The sequence below is a fragment of the Anticarsia gemmatalis genome, chromosome 7 (genome assembly GCF_050436995.1).
Source record: "Anticarsia gemmatalis isolate Benzon Research Colony breed Stoneville strain chromosome 7, ilAntGemm2 primary, whole genome shotgun sequence".
NCBI lineage: Eukaryota > Metazoa > Arthropoda > Insecta > Lepidoptera > Erebidae > Anticarsia > Anticarsia gemmatalis.
This window is the reverse complement of record NC_134751.1, coordinates 6,239,151-6,255,351: the sequence shown is the minus strand read 5'-3', so window position 1 is coordinate 6,255,351 and position 16,201 is coordinate 6,239,151. Positions and strand designations below refer to the sequence as shown.

General features: G+C 35.8%; 1 protein-coding gene across 1 annotated transcript; it reads left to right on the top strand.

The window, feature by feature from the left end:
* The first annotated feature begins 500 nt into the window (after positions 1-500).
* LOC142974393 (uncharacterized) lies at positions 501-16,068 on the top strand. Its single transcript, XM_076116693.1, has 8 exons — positions 501-903; positions 8,850-9,068; positions 9,253-9,446; positions 9,683-9,853; positions 11,008-11,116; positions 13,090-13,206; positions 13,546-13,681; positions 14,206-16,068. The coding sequence occupies exons 1-8, from the start codon at positions 830-832 to the stop codon at positions 14,341-14,343; spliced, it is 1,158 nt and encodes a 385-aa protein (XP_075972808.1). The 5' UTR covers positions 501-829; the 3' UTR covers positions 14,344-16,068.
* Positions 16,069-16,201: the final 133 nt, after the last annotated feature.

Here is a 16,201-nt window from a genome sequence, read left to right as displayed (position 1 = left end):
TAATAAATTTATTTAATAAAATGTTGTGAAAACAAGAAAACCTAACTAAGCGCAGGCGAAGTCACAAGTAGTAACTAGTTTTTAGAATAAAATTCGTTACCAAAATCAGTACCTATTTCATTGACAATTGACATTAATGACATTAGCGTTAAAGTGGATTACTGGATTAGAGACGTGACTTAGATAGTACTTCTGTGACTCGTGTACTAGTTTGACAAATTCATTCGAGTGATTCGATTAAAAACATGACCTGAATCGCTTCACTAAAGTAGATAATCGGTATGCTCGGTATGCAATGGTCGGCAATGGTCGTGGTATTGTCGCTAATCGCTTATTGGTCATTGAAATACACATGGTAGGGGAGAAGCTTTTATTCTGATTGGCTTATGTCAAAGCTCAGACGAGAATCACGCGTTGAATACTTGTTGTCTCTGTTTATCCCATGAATATAGATAGAGATGTAAAATGTGTACAAGTTGCAACTTGTCGCATCTCAGGATGTTTTGACATTTAGGTTCACACCGTAGTTTCATTGTCATTAGATTATTGTCGTGCAAAACTGCGAAGTGAAGTCAGGTGTTGTTTTGGTGCTTCGTGCTGGAAAAATAATATTAATTTGCTTTCTATCAGATAATTCAATGATTCCTTTTCTTAAGACCATTAGTTGGTGGACATAATGACAATCCAAGTGTAAGAAAAGTTTTGCGATAAACTTTGTGTTTTGATTTCTTTCAAAGGCGCATAAAATTATATGTGTGTGTTTATCACATTGTTCAGTAAATCAATTAAGTGCAACTAGATAAGTGTTTCTAATAAACTAGGTAATTTTATGTGCAATGTGCATTTAGTGTGTCCTAGTGTGACCTGTTTAGACAAGAACGATCTTGCTATCAAAATGTTGAGGTAAGTTTTATTTTATATCTAAACAATCTTAGTGGCAATAAAATTTTGGCAGCATGTAGATATCCGATTCAAATTTAATTTTATTTATTTCTAGTTCCTATTTTATTATTTAGTAGGTGAGCCTTTTTCAACATCATTCATGTCATTCAGGAACTGACAGGTTCCTTTTTTTACCAGACGTTTCCATGAGTCCATAACTTTGTTGATAAAATATAAATAAATATTTACTTTTATAGCACCTATTTTTATTTTGGGTGGCCTAATATTAAATAATAACAATTAATAATTATAATATGTGTGTAAACTGATTGTACTGTTGTTATATTGTTAGTCACAATACAACCTTGATGATTGATATCATTTACTTAGTTGTGAATCACATAGGTATATTATTATATATAAAGTTTAATAATATACATAAATATTATCACCACATTTTTACTAATACAAATACTCATCTAAGTAGGTTTGAATTTCTGTACTTTACAGTTTTATATTATTTTTTGTGTTTCAAGAAGACAATTATCTCATTTGTCATCAAACATTAAGTTTATTAATTATTGTCCTGCTACCTGACAATGATTAACCCTACAAACATAATTTTTACGATAATTTTTTTAGTTATCTACCCTCTGATCAGATTATTTTAGTATTTATTTTTAATCAGCCTGCTATCTCGTTTTACCATTAGTGAACATGTGTTGCTCAACATAAAAATTTATATTTTAGCTACACTCACTCACCCATCTTTCTACACTTGCTGTAATTTATAAGTACTTGATAGGCTATCTGTAGATGGTAAAAAAAAACTAGTCTTTTATAAAATTATTAATTTTAATGAGATTATTTGTACGTAATTGCATGCTTAGCGAATGTGTACCATTACTAAACAATTTATAACATCAACTTGATACTTGCGACTGATCTGAAGTATCTGTCTCATCTTATAAAGTAATATGGATATTTTCAGCTAATATTTAGGGTTTGTCAAGTGGACCAATATATAAAAAATGGATTGCCTTTTTTCATATAATATTTAGTTAAATTACTGTAAAACCTGGATATGGGCCATATCTAGAATTTTACAGGTGGATCCTAAGATTTACTGTCCCTTGTTAGTAACACTTAGTCAAAAATTATCAATAATTTGGAAGGAGGAAGGTACCTATTACCATAATCAATTTAGTAAATCTTAGGTTTTACCATAGAGACTTCATAATAAATAGAATGCATAAGAATTTGTAACATTCATATTAACAACTTCAGCCATTTGTAAAATACACTTACAAATTGACCAAATTGACAAAACCATATCACAGTAACATATTCGCTTCATGAAGTTTGTAGTGTGTTGCTGTCGTCAGAATTCCGAGAAACTATTAAAAAAGTCCGAAATATATTTATGATCCTAATAATAAGAAGTCCTATGATACACGCGCTTTTCGCCGTGATAATCTACTTAATTTGCCGTTCTATTAGTGTTGTATTGATCACAATGATCACTTAGCCCTCTTGTGCACGACACGGTATTTTAAACCGTAGCGTACGGCGTATTAATTAGTCAACAATGTTGGCGTACTCGGATAATTAATGCGCCGGTGAAGTGCCCGCAAGGAGCCTGTTTACTCAACGCGAGCAACCTCCAACAGAATGATCAATAGATGCAACAATGGTAACACGGCGAATTATCCGTAGATTAAGAAATTGTCTATGAAGAGGCCTAAGATGTCATTTACAAGAAAAATAAATCGGGCACGAAGTCTGAAGTTATATTTAACTACATAAGTAAAGAAGTAAAAACCGGTCGGTAATTAGGAAGGTTATAGGTTCAATAGCCTTTGACGCGGATACTCTATAGATGGGTGGCCGCTTAAACTATCTATACATATTAAAACCGTATGTGCTTCGACAGTACGTCAACATGTGGCCCTAATCGAATAACGCATATCTTCAGATATCAATAAATGAATACGTACATAATTTTGTTGATATAGATCCTTATTGGCCTAACCTTGGCCTTGATGGCGGCCGTTAGATCAAACTTGATCTCCGGCTCAGCTGATAGCGCTGATTCAGCGAATGTTGTCGAAAATAGGTAGGTATAACATTATGATTACGTAAGATTGTGTAGAGTAAAGGAGTGGTGAATCAATTATGTATTTTTATCGCCTATGTCCGTAAATGGGTGGGTGGTGTAGTTCAAGTATATTATTCGTTGTCCAGCTGTCCTATTGCCCAAATTTTTCTACGATTACTCAAACGTATTGTCTGAATAACAGTACGTTAGATCAAGTTGTGTATCACCTAGAGTCGAAGCCTAAAGTGCGTCTAAAGAATAGCACTATTCGAAGTTAAAAATCATAATAACTATAGCGATAGCAAAGTTAAACTCAAATTGAGACTCCAGAATATAAAATTACCGAGCGCTTAATTTTATTTTGATACTTGCCGAGATAGGTAATATTATTATTAAGTAATCCATTACTGTTAAAAGCTTTCCATAAATTTCCAATCAAATATGTTACAATAACCTAAGCAGTTATTAAATTAACTCAAGAGCTTTCCTTATAAAAAGTACGTAGGCTTATGAGTCTGCTAGTAGTATTGGAATGTAACATAACACCTTATATGGTGCACGGGTTGCGTGCACTGCGCAACAGTTTAATTACGTATTTTAATAGTTAGTCGGTAAACTTGTTGATATTATTAATTGTTATACTAAGCTATCAAAATTATAGGAATATGATTGCATTCGAGGCTCTTATTGTGCCATGTAAAGCACTTATTCAGATAAGGACACGTGATCAGACTGTGGTTAGGTGAAACCATCATTTAAATCTATTAATATCGTTATTCTTGAATAAACATAGGTATAAGTTAATAAGGAGGACTAACTCTATTAGTATACCTAAGTATCTAATTAGAAATCACCAGTCAAGTCGAATAAATACAGATATCCTTTAAATTTGGTCATTATTAATATTTTAAAATCATTTTTAAAAGTGATATTCGCATCTCTTGATTTTTTAGCTTGGCTTTACGCTTAAACGCAGTATTTTATTCTGAACTAAAATAGCTATCACTTTATGTATCATCAATAAAAAGAACTACCAACACGATCAGTTAACTTTATACCTAATATTTAATTTAGATTTTAAGTCCCGTATCGTCGCTGGCAACCGAGTGGATTCATATAAAAATTGCGCAACATTGCGTCATCTTTCATTATTACCTTATGATCGTGTCATAAGTGTCATTATCCTTCGTCCTATCGACTTAGTACCTTTAGCATACAGATCTATGTCGGCCGCCATCGCTAAAGTTCTACACTCTCCAGTTTTATTTTTAATTTGAGTCGTTTTGTTTCTCAATCGTACCACAGCGCGCATGGCACTCACAAACCGGTGGGCTCACTATGACTCATTCCCTATCCTATACGTAACTGGAGGCGTAGACACTGAATCTCGGCAGAAATCATGTTAAATACTTAGGTTAATTTTTTATTGATCAATATAAAGTACGCTTGTATAAATATATATGTTGTATCAGACCATGTTGTGATACCCAGTTATCAGTAGGTAGATCGTGTTAGTCATTTGGAAGTGTTTTCTTAGAACTGTCGATATAAACGGCAAATAATGTACTAGATAGGTAGATTATTGGCAAAACAAATAGCCTGACGGAATTTAATGAAGTGGCGGACAGTAGGGCCCTTATCATTTATCATATACGTAATAATTACTTATCTAGGAGTAATGTTATTACTAGTACTAAGTAATGTTCAATTTCAAGAGTCCTAAAGAACATTAACGGATTCAGTTATTATGCTTCCTAAATAGGGTTTCACCAGAAAAGATAGCTAATTCGGTCAATGCACTAACGGTTCTTTGGCTAGAGGAATAAAGGTCCCTCCCTAATGTATCACTCAATTTACACGATGCCCAGGACAAGCTAGTCCACCCCTGAAATCTTGACACTCACCTCAAACCCCTCCCAGACCAAAATCCTAGATCCTCGAATGGTCCTAGGTTAAAAATCATAGAACGAAAACACAGCTTTCTGGAGGAATTATCAAACGTCTCTATCCTATGTAACACAAGTCGTTTTGGCTCGATTTACGGCCGTTTTCAATACAACATCTGTCTACTGCTTACTTACTAAAGACAACCTTTATTATTCAGGTTTTCGTTTCTTCGCGTTCTAATTCGTGAATAACAATCCAGACGCAATCAATTAAATGATAGACTAATTATTATAAGTAACTAAATAATGATCAATGATCATAGATAGCAAACTATCTTTGACCAACTATGGCACCGCGTACCGTACACCTAGTTCATTCTGGCTTATGGAAAGATGGATCCCATCGCTAAAGGTCCTGTATCAGAATCCTTACTATAATCAAGCACCTAATTTAAGAGTATTCTAAATCAATCGGATGCAAAATGTATTATTTGTAGGACTTTAGTTACACTGCCCGTTACTTCAGGTAAATATAAATTGTATGAGACATACAAAACATTAGTTTTGGTCATAGCTCTGACGTGATATAATAAGCACGTTGTCCTCCCACGGTGTTTTTACATGGCTCCGATTTAGAGTATTCAGTGCTTCAAGGTCATTCCTTAGTTTTTGGATCTGTGATTTCCAATGGCTGAAAATAATTTACCATGATTGCGTATTAAGTACTAGCTGACCCGCGCAACTTCGCTTGCGCACCTAAGAGAGAATGGGTCAAAATTTTCCCCGTTTTTGTAACATTTTTTACCGGTACTCTGCTCCTATTAGTCGTAGCGTGATGATATATAGCCTATAACCTTCCTCGATAAATGGGCTTTCTAACATTGAAATATTTTTTCCAATTGGACAAGTAGTTCCAGAGATTAGCGCGTTCAAACAAACAAACAAACTCTTCAGCTTTATAATATTAGTATAGGTAGATTTATATTACCAAATGTTCTCGAGGAGCCGATGCTAATAACGGTGTAGGGTAAAGCACCCAGTAGTCAGCCCCCAACCAGTAGTCAGCCTTTACAGGCTTTATATCCATATAATTAGTGTAGAAAATAGTAAAGACCAATAAAATAATCATTAATCGAATCTGTATAATCTTATTGACTAATATGCACAATTACGATTCGATAGCATGGCAGGTTGACGTGTTACACTCATTCTTATGAACTGCCATGAAAGACATGGGCAAAAACGTCGCCATTGCTATTTTTTTGTTAAGGATTCGTGTTTTAGTTTTTGGCATGTTTTTAAATGAATTTGATGCAATATGGAACGAATTGATATTTTATGCTAGTATTTAATAGTTTATCTTCGATAAAATCATGCATTGCAGGCGTTTTATTTGTCTTTTGTATTATAAATTAACGTGGCCGACTATTGGGTTTGCAAAATATGAGGTTGATCCAGTACTCGGCCATGAGTGGCTGACTACTGGTTTTTTTGCAATTCTCATATATGTGGTTGAAATTAACAGGGCGAATACTTCTCAACATAACTATTGCGTTGAGCTAAACTCTTCTAAGACAAAAATAGTATTTTACCAGTAGTCGGCCGCATATAAAGTCAGTGAATTTCATGAGGCCGACCATTGGACCTACATATCCCATAGTCGGCCGTCAGTTTTGCTAAATGAAATTGGGTCTTAAATCCTTTCATTAAGGTTCAAATTTGTGGACGGCTATGTTGGCACAAAACTTAGTTACTTGTTTTCGAATAGTATCATATCAAAAAGACCAAAAGATCTGTATAAAGAGGAATAATTGTCATGTGCTATGGTGGCGATCAAAAATGTTATGAAAATCATGGAAACGAGTCGAGTACTTGGCATTTCACACATTATTATGACACTACAAGTCCGAAATCGTTTAATAGTCGCACAAATGCCCCGTACCATACGGGGCTTTGTAAGCTAGACTAAGTGCACTCCCAAAAACAAATGACTGCCTTAAGAAACTGGTCACGATATGCTGGAATCAGCTTCCAGTTTCACCGGATGCAGCTGAATAGCAGTGTTTTACATGGAGCAACTGCCTATATGACTTCCACAACCCAGTTACCTGGGCTATACCACGATTACCATAAGACTGGTTATCAGATTTTCAAGCTTCTGACTAATGGCAACGATTGCCAGAGATCCTTGAATGCCCGCCGGGACCTACAATTTACCATGCCTTCCGAAACACGAAGGAATTTTGGGAAATGAGAAAAGAAAGGAATGATACCAGTCACTTCTATCATCTATCTTCTATTTCCTAGCCTACCATTGACTTATGTTTCAACACATCAAGAAAGCTAAAATAGTTTTATAGAAGAGAGCATCTTTTGTAGATTGGGGAGAGTTGAAAAACAGAAGGAATAAAGGAACAGAAAATAAACTTTTATCGCTGTGAACCGTGTGAAGAAAGATTGACTAGAAAACATTTAGAAATCAATTACCTAAGTGCTAATAACTATAAATTAAAATCTTGAAAACCCCCGATTTCACAATATATTTTTTTATTTCATACTTTTTATAGGTTGGTGGTTAGGTTAAGCCATTCTGACTTTCCCACCACCAGCTTTCTCAGCATGCGAAGCCATTTGAGACCCCGTCCGAGTAAATTTGCAGACATTCGGTTAATCTCCCCACTTTAACCCACTACAACTTTTAAACGGCTCCACCGATTTTCATCAAACATGTCTAAAAACACTCGCACATATGTCACCTTTAACTAAAAAAAAACTAAATTGAAATCACTGCATCCTTTCGGGAGTTATGATGCCATAGACAGACAGACACACAGACAGACACGTCGAACCTTATAACACCCCTCTTTTTGCGTCGGGGGTTAAAAATTAATGGATGCATAAATTGTACTGCATGGTATTATTGCAAATGTGCTTTATTTCCTGGAGATTTCAATAAAAATATATTTAAAATAGAACATTTGTATTGAGTAAGTAAGAGGCTGACTACTGGGTAAGACATGGCTGACTACTGGCGAAATGGGGCTGACTACTGGTAAAAAGTGCCATATTTTGTTTAATGTGGATTTTTTCCATAATAATCTTATAAATATGATATTTTTTTATTTTTTCTTAAAGTTTAATAAATTACCTTTCATACAATGACTAATGATTTTACATCTAGTTGTAAATGTTAAAAATATGGCTAAATCAAATTGACATTTTCACTAAAAGGCTGACTACTGGGTGGTTTACCCTATTTGTTTTTTGGGCAGTGTTCATCCGTGACCTTGGATTTCATATAATAATGCACGTCGCAGACTCGCACTCGTATACGTATTTACATAAGCTAACGGTACAAATTACTTTCGGTGATACGACCAGACTAAGATTCGGTGTCCCACTCACACCACTTAGCCTTTATTGCTTTTAATATTCTCGAACATCTGTGCTTTTGTTTGAATATTTTTATATTCCCTAACATTATCGCGTAAAGAACTGCTAAATTAAAACGTTCGAGAACCTTTTTTGTACGTTTTCTAAATATTAATAGCAATACTCATACATAATTACAATAACCTTAGTAAACATTATGTACTTATTATGTTATCTTAGCTGTATGTAGGTATACCAAGATAAAGATTGCATCATCCACTATTTGAGGCAGACCGTGCTGTATCAGGCGAGCTTTGTATTTAGAATAAATTAAAATAGTCCTGTGAATAAGCGCGCCGCCGATTCTCCATACTCTATGCTCGCAGGCAGGTGAATTCTATCTCCTTCTAACTTCGACATTCATCGTTGTACTAAGTATGCCATGTTGCAAATAAGATTTTTTTGGAAAACGTTATCGAGAAATTAAGTACTCCGAATAAATATTAGGAAAATACCAATGATTCATACAATTTCAATGTAAACCCTTCGTCATTTATCCTTTGTCCAACTTTTTAGCAATAAAATTTAACGATGTTTATTTTTGTTCCTAGGTTGAGTTTGTACATCTGTGTTTGGACGATGTCCGTGTACACGGCTAGCGGTCAGCCAGTGTCGTGTACGGACGAGGCGCAATGCTCCGAAGGCTTGTACTGCGACGTGGGCCACATCTGCCGGGAATGCCTTAGCTGCTCGGATCTCAAGAGAGATCCCCCGTTGACGCCTGTAACCTGTGTCAAATCCATTGCAGAGTGTGGAGCATGTTTCGCGGGGTATGTATAGTTATTTCTAACTTGTCTAACCATTGCTTCTTTTTAATAGATACCAATCAGTTTTGATTCAAAGAAAGTTAAATAAAGACATGACATTTTCCGCAAATCATCATATTGTTGTGTAGTGATGTACCTAAGTATTTCATAATTTTATGTATAAAGTATGATGATTGTATTTGTGTAGGATGGTGGTAGATCGTCTGGGTGATGTGAACGCGGCTTGTGTGATGTCTGGCTCGGAGGACTCCGGTGGTACTCCACACTATGTGTGGTGGCTCCTCATCGGTATCGGTGCTCTCATCTCCGTGGTGCTTATGGTCGGCATCATCATCTACGTCTACGTCAACCCCGGAATCTTCGAGTACTTCAAGATTGGTGGTAAGTCATTAACACATTTATGTTAATTTCTATCAATTCTCTCTCATTTATTTACTTCCTGATTAGATTCCTCAGGGCAAGATTAACTCCTTATTAAAAGTCGTTAAGTCATGTCAAAGGCTTTTGGGCGGCTTGAACAACTTTGACACTAGGTTTACCACTAACCATACGACAAACCAGAACAGAATTAATTAGGGATAATATGTGTTGTACTATAAATTTACATTTGTGTGCAGGTAATTGTCGCAGCACGGTGCGAGCCAACATGAGGACGGAGCCGAGCGCCCCGGAGGCGCCGCCGCCGTACTCGCCGGCGCCCTACACCGACGTGCACTACACGGCCGAGCGCGCCGAGTCGCCGTGCCCTATCCGCAACGGCGCAGGCGACGCAGACGCACATCTCGAAGGTTTGGAACACTTAGTTACACACTACATATTACGACTAGCCTACACATTATTAATTGACACGATAAAATATAATTACATTCAGTCGTTATATAGGTAAAGTTAGGTTTGTTGTTTTGGTAGTCCACCTGGTTTCGTAGTAAGACTTTTTCAGAAATTGCCTGCAGTTAAGTACGTCATTTTCATTGTACAAGCGGCCTGCTTTTAATACGGCTCGATCAAAACAAAAGGCATAATTAATAGAATGCAATTCTGTATTTACTACGGGGAATACAGGCATATAAATAGTATTCAGTTTCATATTGCGGTTAGTTATTGAACCTCGTTGAGTCACTGTGGACTTAACCTCACAGTTCTGGAATTATGTCAAACTTCCGGCAATTGCAACAAGTGCGTACAATACCACTGACCTTTCCCGTTAAATCCCCTTATCATGAAATACTTATATATATACATGATATTCTATTGCATATTTATATGTCTGTAATTGTAGGTACATAGATATGATTCAATCCACGTTAAAATACTTATCGTCAGTCAAACTGTATTGTGGTATTTAGGTCAGATCGTAACACAATAAAATGTCTGACGATTGCAATGATAATCCTGTCATTACAAGGAAACAGATAAACAAAACGTAAAGATGTGACTGTTATCTGCTTATTATAGAATTTTTTGATAATGTCCATTATTAGTGATGCAATCATTTGCATTGTTTGATCAACAATGACATGTTAAACGTTGCAAACGTATTATAAATTATTATTTTACTGAAGGGCATATCATTGTTCATGTACCCAGCTATTAGCGGATTCAGTCGACCTATATTTCTGAGTGAGCCTTGTATACCAGCTTTGCGGCTGACGAAGGTATACAAATATTGGATTTTAGAACATCAGTGACCCGCAGTCTCATGCTGCCAACGATAGCCTGTTTAATACAGGTACTTTATTTTGGATTTTTTTTATTGTAATATAGAAAAATTTCACATGTCATGCCTCTCTACCAAGTTATCGGCCTATTAGACCATCTCTGATATTATACATTACCTCGGAAATATTCACTCTAACTGAGTCTGGCTCTATAATAAAAACCTGGGTCCACAACTGTACGTGGCTGATCTATCGCTGATGTAATATTGTATTATATTTTACAGAAAAGAGCGCGTTAATGTACCGGCGAGGCGGAGGTCGGGAGTCGGCCGGCAACCAGGCGGCTCTCGTCTACAACCGACCCGTCTACGACCGTCAAGATTTGCCGCCCAGGTACATACTAAACGTAGTTATACTATACTAGCGTCTTAGTGTTTCGGAGGGCACGTAACACGTCGGGCCCGGTTGCTGTCACTTATATTAACAGTTTAGTAATGTCATTGGCCTTTGGGCACTTGCACTGGCCCAAGGTTAAGTTGACCACTAACCATACGATAAATAATTGTGCACTGGATCTTATATGTTTGATAAGAACAACGATAGCAATCGCATTATTGAATTATGATACCTATTAACTATAATAAGTTTAACCACTATCATATTTAGTGCGGTAAAGGAGTCCTCATCTCTTAGCCGTCAAATATCGTTATTGATCGCGGATAATGATATGAAATATGGATTTTAAGCTATAACGCTATTGACCAAGTTTTGCAATTAGTAGTAATAACAGAGATAGAACGTGAACAATCTATACTACTACCTATACTATATACTATATACTATATACTATACTATTATAAAGCTGAAGAGTTTATTTGTTTGAACGCGCTAATCTCTTAGTGTTAGATAGTAAAGTTCTTTTAGTGTTAGATAGTCTATTTATCGATGAAGGTTATAGACTATATATCATCACGCTACGACCAATAGGAGCAGAGTACCGGTACAAAATGTTACAAAAACGGGGAAAAGGACTATGGGCAAAAATGTATGGGCTCCGTCCCCACCTACCAACAAACATGGAACTGATACCAAAGTGTTCATAAAGTGCCCCCTATTTAATTAAAATCCTTTGTTTTTGATAAATCAGTGGGAATATATATTTAAAAAAAAAAAACAATTTGTAATTATTATTTAACGTATATTTTTATTTTACATTTGTAAGTTATTTTAACATTATTGTTATATTACAGTACTGACTCATATGTATAATAATGTCCTCCTAGCCGATATACGGCTACGGCGGTCAGTTTCATTGAAACTGGCCATCTGTGCCGGACTTTGTTTATAGTGTCCAAGTGTGTGCACAATACACAGGTACACTCTCTATTCCGTCACTCTCATAGTTTGGTGGGACGGATAACCGACACGACCAGTGAGAGGTCAGGCGCAGGACCGACGGCTTTACGTGCTCTCCGAGACACGGAGGTCTTCGACCTCAACTTCCTAACTCAGGGCAATCTCTAGGAAATTCTTAACAGAAAATCTCAGAAAAGACTGTTTGGCCCGACCCAGGATTCGAACCCGAGACCTCTCGCACCGCAGTCGCATATACTACCGACCGCGCCACAGAGGCACTCATATGTATATACTTATATCATTTCCATTATATGGTTAATACATGTTATTGATTTCATATTTCAATAATTATTTTTACTCGTCAATTATAATGCTGTCTAACAGATGCGCTGGCAGATTAAAATCTGATCAAATCTAAAATCGTGGGTTGGAGAGCGGGGGGAGGGGGTTATTTTGTACCCAGCTATCTTTATGTGCATGCGGCGTCCGCCGCTGTGCACTAATTAATAAATAAATGAGCATGTATTTTGGAATTAGTCGTCAATAATACGTTAACGAGATATTTGTTTAAACGTAAGATACTATGAGAACCCCATGCATTTGGGCAATGTCGCCATAGTATAAAAATATCGTCTTGCCAAGATATATCAATTGAGCTACATTTCATTTTTGTTGATGCGCGGGACAACTAGTAACAGATATGCGTAAAGCATTGGTAATGATGGACACGTCTAATTCCTCGAAACATTGTATTATATTTTAGTATTACTATGAACATCTGATTCAGATCCCTGTCATTGGCGGTTAATTATTTCTCGTGAATTGTTATTTTTAACCCTACTGTCACACAATTACAGTCTGTGCTAGATTCTTTCAGCTATCTTTTGCGTCTCATTGCTGGACGAAGGAATTTTGCCCTCCAAAATTCTATCATGTGCAATCTACCTCCACGTTGGTCGTTGATAAATATTTATAGCTTTATATATATTTATTTAAATAATTTGTTTCAGCCCAGAGTCTCCGATCGTGACAGAATTGGATGAAAACAATTTAGCAATTCACGATGATGAAACTGTTTTAAGTATTTGGACACCCGACGGACCGAGCAATGGACATGTCACTGTCAGGTACGAAATTATACTCCTTCTTCTATATTTTGATATTGAATTAAATGATTCACCGGACTTTGTAGAATGGTAGAATTACATTACAGTAGAATTAATATATTTTCAAAATCGGAAAGTAAAAAAAATCTTTGGTTCCGTCGTTACTTACATCGAGACACCGAGAGTTGAGTTTGTGCAAAACTCTCGCCCTCGAGATATAATTACGTGGTACCTGAGTGGAGCAAAAGCATTTTCAAGTTCGTGCAAATGCAAACGCAAACTCCTGGATTCTCCAGCAGAAACTAACGCTCTGTATGTATTTGAAAATCTTTAAAATATGAATGTTGTTTTGGTTTCCAGTGCGGGTGAGTCGGGTCCGGGCGAGGCGGGTGACGCGGGCGGTGCGGCGGTCGCCAATCTGTCGCAGATGTTGGCCAGCGCCAGGGAGGAGTCCATCATCGAAGGCCCGCCCGCGAAGCAGCGCTGTGTCCGACCGGTCAGTATGTTCTTTAACCCTTATCATTCTACCGATCAAAAGTATACCATTACACATTTGCCACCAAGCATGTTAAAAAAATGTCTTGAGAGACTTTGCTCGCTTAGTTAATAAACATGTAGTTAAAAACGGTGTTAAAACATAATGTAAATATCATGTTTGTGTAAGACGTTTGAGTGTAATGTACTCGACGATGAAAAAAATCTTAACGTTGCATAGACGTGATGACTTGTTTTTCAATATCGCCGAAATGACAATGAAACGTGACGTAATCGCAGCGATATAACCTTACTAGAGTTAATAGTAATGCCGGTAATGTACAGGTGCTAATAAATGAAAATTAAAGTTACCTACCTTTACACACTACTATGTTACACTGTATACAATAGTATACATTTTTTTAAACATCTATGGTTATTGAATTTGACTTGTAAATCAATCTACAGTTTTATGCTGTTCAGACACAAATTGCATTTTATAGTCGGGCTTAGTCTAATTTTAATAATAATTCCTCTTGTCCACAGACATCCAACACTGGGAACCGAGATAGTCCTCCAGGCGAAAGTAGTCAGCCCAACTTCTCCAGCGGTCAAAGCGGTACCTCAGTAAATATCTTTTTCACGCAAGTCGCCAACCTAGTCCCTAACAACCGTAGGACATGACCCTGCTCACTTATTAAATACTCATAAACAAATTATTGTAAACTACAAGAGAAATACGCCAACGATAACTGGTCGATTTGCCTAGCAATAATTAAGTGTATGTTATTTAAGTTTAGGGCTAGTTAAATGCACAACAAATGTGGAAGTACAATAAATCAATTTGAAGGAATTGTAAGGTAATCCTGTCCTGTATAAATTGTTGACTGATATGTTTTGCTTCCACTAGGGTTTTTTTACCCATATCCTGTGATGTAGTTAATGTGCATTTATAGTTCTACATAATATATTAATAGTATAGTCATGTTAGAGATCTGTCTGATCATTTCCGTGATCTCAGCGATACTCTCAGTGGTTGGGTCGTTGTTGTAACAACGGCGAAGTTGGTGACTTAAACGATTCACGAACAGGGAAAAGACATTATGTTGTAGCTTGATTGCTCAAGTAAAATTAACTTAGTTAAATATATCTCGATTACTGCCAGTCGTTTAAGAAATCATACTTGATGTATAATAAGGAAAGATTTGTATAAAATGCATAATCAGTGTATTGTCAGGGACACGTTGTCATGTCGCATGTCGAATACATAACCCCTGGTGGACTTGCTGCGTGCCTTCTACAGCGCACTGATGTGCGTGTATATTCCGACCTATAAAATAATTAGAACATAATTTATCGTCGTGAGCTCAAAATACGAAGTTGTTTCTATAAATATTATTTATTTTGCATAATATTCATATCTTGTTTTAATACGCCTGTTAAATATATTGTATGAATAAAGTTACTTAATATTACCAATGTATAAATGTATGCAAAATAAGGTAATAAAAGAAATGTATAAAAAAACTAAAAAACTGTTTACAATAAAAAGATAAAAAATATTTATGTATACTACTTTGTTTGTACATACGTATTTTAACAAAAAAAAAAACTGTTTGTACAAAGGTGCTCCAAATTGTAGTTGCCCAGGACCACCATTGTTCAAAAATAATAATTTTATTATTTTTACGCTACAGACCTAATTACGTGATATCTTTTTGAATGCCAAACATAGTCTGTGTTAATATTTTGTGTATATTTTAGCATTTATTTTAGAGCAATGGAGGCGTATTATGATTACTGAATCCTATTTTATACTTGAAGTACTTATAACATTTATTAATTGTTTGGTCCTGGGTTCAGTCTAGGAGTCATCAAGTTGTTACGAAATACTTAGTATCAGTTTAAAGCTTGGTACAGACTAATTAGCTTGATGCCCAACATACTTCCTAATCGTTTTTGCAGGATCAGTATTCACATAATTTGCATGATTTTTATCTTAGCAATGTGTTATTCATTTGCCCCCTTGATGGGTAATCGGTTTATTTTATTATTATCTTTCATATTGAATTTTCAATTTTATTTTACAATAAATCAACAATGTAATGCAAACCTAAGTTTACAGTAAATCCATTGTCAGGTGCCATTTTATCACAAATAAGTTTTTTTCTAAAGTGTTTTATACCAGGAACAGGGTTCACAGTAAACTTGCTTTGTTTCCTATTTTAGTTAGTCACTAGTGTAGGAATGTAAATGAAGTGCCTTATCGTAATAGAGCTGTGAAACACCTTTTATGGATGCACCAACTCTTGTTACTGTTTTTAATTTAAGTCATTTGAATATACTGCATTTGATGTGGTTTTTAATAACTGCATCATTCTCTGTTAAATAAAGTTTCATACAATTATACTTCGAACGTTTTATTTTGTCCTTACATACTAAACTTTAACCCTCTTAACATGAAAGTTAAAGCCGAGTTTTGTGATATATCATGATGTGTGATTAGCATATAATAAATAAGTAAAATATGGTCCTAATCGAA

Bases quoted from the DNA above. Each gene is read 5' to 3' on its own strand.
- LOC142974393 (XM_076116693.1), top strand. From the start codon at position 830: ATGTGCAATGTGCATTTAGTGTGTCCTAGTGTGACCTGTTTAGACAAG. The intron at 9,069-9,252 runs GTATGTATAGTT...GTATTTGTGTAG, and splicing joins TGTGGAGCATGTTTCGCGGG to GATGGTGGTAGATCGTCTGG. The intron at 9,854-11,007 runs GTTTGGAACACT...TATATTTTACAG, and splicing joins CGCAGACGCACATCTCGAAG to AAAAGAGCGCGTTAATGTAC.